Below are 3279 nucleotides of genomic sequence, written 5' to 3'. Positions count from 1 at the left end.
ACTTCACACTAAATGTTTTAAACAAAAAAAAAAGAAAAAAAAAAGGAAAGAAAAAAAAAGGAAAAAAAAAACTTACCTGAAATTTTGTTTATTCTGCACCAACAGGTCTTCAAAATTTATCCAAATTTTATTATTTTATCAGGAGAAAAAAAAAGAAATTTGTGTAGATCGAATACGTTAAGACAGACGATAAGTGATGTAAATTGTTGAATAAAAATTTTAAAGTTTGTGGGTGTCAGTGTGACTTTCTTTTTTTGCGTTTTCGGGGAGCAGCCCTTGTCCCCAGGGATCCTGTGTGGGGTGGGGACCAGGTGGCCTTTACCTCCTCAGGGGAAGGAGAGGGCAGGGGAAGGAAAGCCACGTGTCTGCAGTGCCCAAGGGTTTCTGTGTGTGAGACAGTGAGGGGATGAACCTCCCTCTGTGTGAGCCCCAATAAAATGGGCAGGAAAGAGTCTGGTCCCTGCTCCTGACATGGGGATGTGCAACCTCAGCCCCAAACACACAACAGCAAACACACACCAAGCTGGTTTATCTTTTTCTTTCAGTCACATTTATTGGCAATGGTGGCAGTCGGTACCGTTTGGGAGTGTTGTTCCATAAGCAGTGGCAGTACAAGGGGGGTTGGTTATTTCGGGAGGGGAGTATTAGCACCAAGAGGGAGCCGGTGAGCTTTGGAAACCTTGCAGAGATGTACTGTGGGGAGCTACTGCTGGACACGCCTGATGGATTGGATCTGGGAGGTCTGGGCGTGCGAACCCCACTCTCTCCAGTGCTTGTAGTCTCCACCGTGGTGGTCAAACTCCAGGACGTACTGGTAGCCACGGTACCCAGGATACTGGTAGCACACCCAGCTGGGAGCAAAGGACAAGAGGTAAGCAGGAGAGGGTTACAGGGTGTCCCCCCTCCCACTGTGACAGTGCATTGTCCCTGCTGCTCCTGGTCCTTCGCCCATCACTTACGCGCCGCACTGGATCTTCATGGAGCCAACTTCATTGTTGGGCCAGCCCATGGCCTGCAGGGAGGGGTAGTCATCAGCGATCTCCCACTGGCGGCCGATGAAGTTGTCTTTCTCGAAAACGGTGATCTTGGATTCCTTGTGATTCTAGGGAGGGGAGAGTGGGAGGTGAGGGAGAGGAGGTGTTCCCTCCCCGGGTTGGGTGGGAATGGCAGGGCAGTGGCTATCCCTCCCTATCGCATTGCTCAGAGTTTCCTGGAGAGGGAGATGTTCAGGCCCTGATTGTTTTTAAGTTTTTGGGGTGGTGGGAGGTGTTGGTGACAGCTATGCCACAGCTACTGCCCTCAGGCTGGCTGTCCCCCAGCTCTGGTCATGTGCAGCTGGCAGAAAAGTTCCCCTAAAAGCTTTAAAAAAAACAGAACAGAAAGAGTAAATCCTGGTGGGAGTGGAGGGAAGGAGCTGAGCCTGCCCCTGACATAGCTGTGTTTTTCCCTTCCTCAGTTCACTGCAGTGGCCTGGGACATCGGAACGGGAGCTGGGAGACTCACAGCGGAGCAGACGGGGCGGAAGGACATCAGGCGCTCGATGTGGTAGGCGTTCCTGCCGCTCCAGGCGTCCCAGCGCGGGTACTCGCCCCTCTCCAGGATGAACTGCTGCCCGCAGAACCCGGTGTGCTCATAACCGACCCAGCTGCAAAAACAGAGCGAGGGATGCCAGGGCTTCCTGTAGCAGCTCAAGGCCTCCTGCTCAGGGCTGGCACCAGGGCGGGATGTAGGTGTGAGGAGGAGGTTGGGGTCCGGCCTCTGCCCACAGGTTGGAAGGAGAGGAAGTGGTGCTGGATGTGGGCAGAGATCCTTGGGAGTGTGTAACCACGTCTGGTGCTGGGGAGACACCCACGCAGCAGTGCTGGCATCCCTGGCTGAGGTGGGAGTGGGGTACCCCCTCAAGGGGCCCATCCTGTGCTCTTCCCCTTGACTGCTCTGTTGTTATTTATGCAGATCAACATTGCTTTAGGATGCCCTGGCTGCCCTGCTCTCCCAAAGGCCTCATTTCTTACTTGTTTCCCAATTACAACCTGACACAGCTGGAAAGACCTGAATTCCTGATAACCAAAGCAGGCAGAGCCCATCTGGCTCTGGGCAGGGAAGTGAACTGTGGCCTTTCTCATTTCTGGACCCCTCTCTTTGCTGAAAACAAACGCAGAGAGGTGAGCAGGATGCTTCCACCCTGCAGGACACATTTTGCAAGGCCCAGTGCTGCCCACACAGCACCTGCCTGTCCCCAGCATGGGGACATCTCCCAGGGGCATCCCCTCAGGGAGACTGGGGATGGGAGAGCTGCAATGGAGTGGGAAGGTAGAGCCTGGGCCAGGGGCTGGAAGGTGGGTGGCACAGAATGTGCAGTCCATGGACCCTCTGCTGATGGGGTATTTGGGGTGCTGGGGGACACGCTGAGCTGGGGGGGTTAAGGGCTTCCTGCCACTGACCCAAACTGAGCCCCAATCCTGTGTCCCACAGTCAGCCCACCCTGTGCAAGGTGAACAGCCTGATTAGGAGCACGTCAACTGGAGCAGCGAGCTGATTACGGCGTGAGCACACACGCTGCTGTAATCCCATTAGCATTACACATCCTAAATATAGCAGCACAAATCTATCTCGTCTGCTCCCCAGCCCCGGCGGGATGCTCGCCGTGGGGACCGTTCCCGACACACGGCCTCTCCGAGCAGCTCGGGAGATGCCTTACCTGAGCCAGGGAGAAGCTTTGCTCTGCTCCCTACCTCTCTCAGGGCTAGGGAGGCTGTGGAAGGCCCAAGGCAGAGCAGGACAGGGCCCTGAGGCTAGAGAAGTGGTTCTCTAGGGCTGATGCTTTGTGGGGTTACACAGGCAGGACAGGGACCAGGCTGAGCTTGAGAGCCACTCACTGAGCACTGCTCCTCACTGCATCCTTGGGCACAACCCTACTCCAAACCTGGCTGCTCCAACACTGCAGGAGACAGTTTTGGATTATACCAAAGGTGTTGCTACTGTCCTCTGGCCCTCTGTCTGTGTCAGTGCTGCCTAGGGCTGACTACCCCGACAGGATGGGATTCCCTCCGTGCCTGACTTCCCCTGGCTGTGGTGCCTGGCTCCAGTCAAGTGGAGCGAGGATGGCCAGTCCCGCTCTGCGCCCGGGCACCCCTCGCCCAGCCTGCCCTCCTGGGAAAGCATCCCCACCGCTGGCATCAGGTACTCACGCGCCACATTCCACCTTCAGGGAGCGGATGTTGTCGAAGCCGCATTCCATGATGTTTGGACAGGCTGAAGTGAACTCCATCCTCTTGCCCT

General features: G+C 55.5%; 1 protein-coding gene across 1 annotated transcript in view; it reads right to left on the bottom strand.

The window, feature by feature from the left end:
• Positions 1–538: 538 nt before the first annotated feature.
• The window catches only part of LOC103811766 (beta-crystallin A3-like), a 4494-nt gene continuing 1753 nt past the window's right edge, over positions 539–3279 (bottom strand). Inside the window, 4 exon segments of the mRNA XM_009084759.1 lie at positions 539–851; positions 960–1102; positions 1504–1645; positions 3189–3277. Coding sequence (XP_009083007.1) covers positions 704–851; positions 960–1102; positions 1504–1645; positions 3189–3277 — 522 coding nt within the window. The 3' untranslated portion in view covers positions 539–703.

Source organism: Acanthisitta chloris, unplaced genomic scaffold, assembly GCF_000695815.1.
Source record: "Acanthisitta chloris isolate BGI_N310 unplaced genomic scaffold, ASM69581v1 scaffold7251, whole genome shotgun sequence".
In the NCBI taxonomy this organism is placed as follows: domain Eukaryota; kingdom Metazoa; phylum Chordata; class Aves; order Passeriformes; family Acanthisittidae; genus Acanthisitta; species Acanthisitta chloris.
The sequence above is the reverse complement of the archived record's forward strand: the minus strand, read 5'-3'. Positions and strand labels throughout refer to the sequence as shown.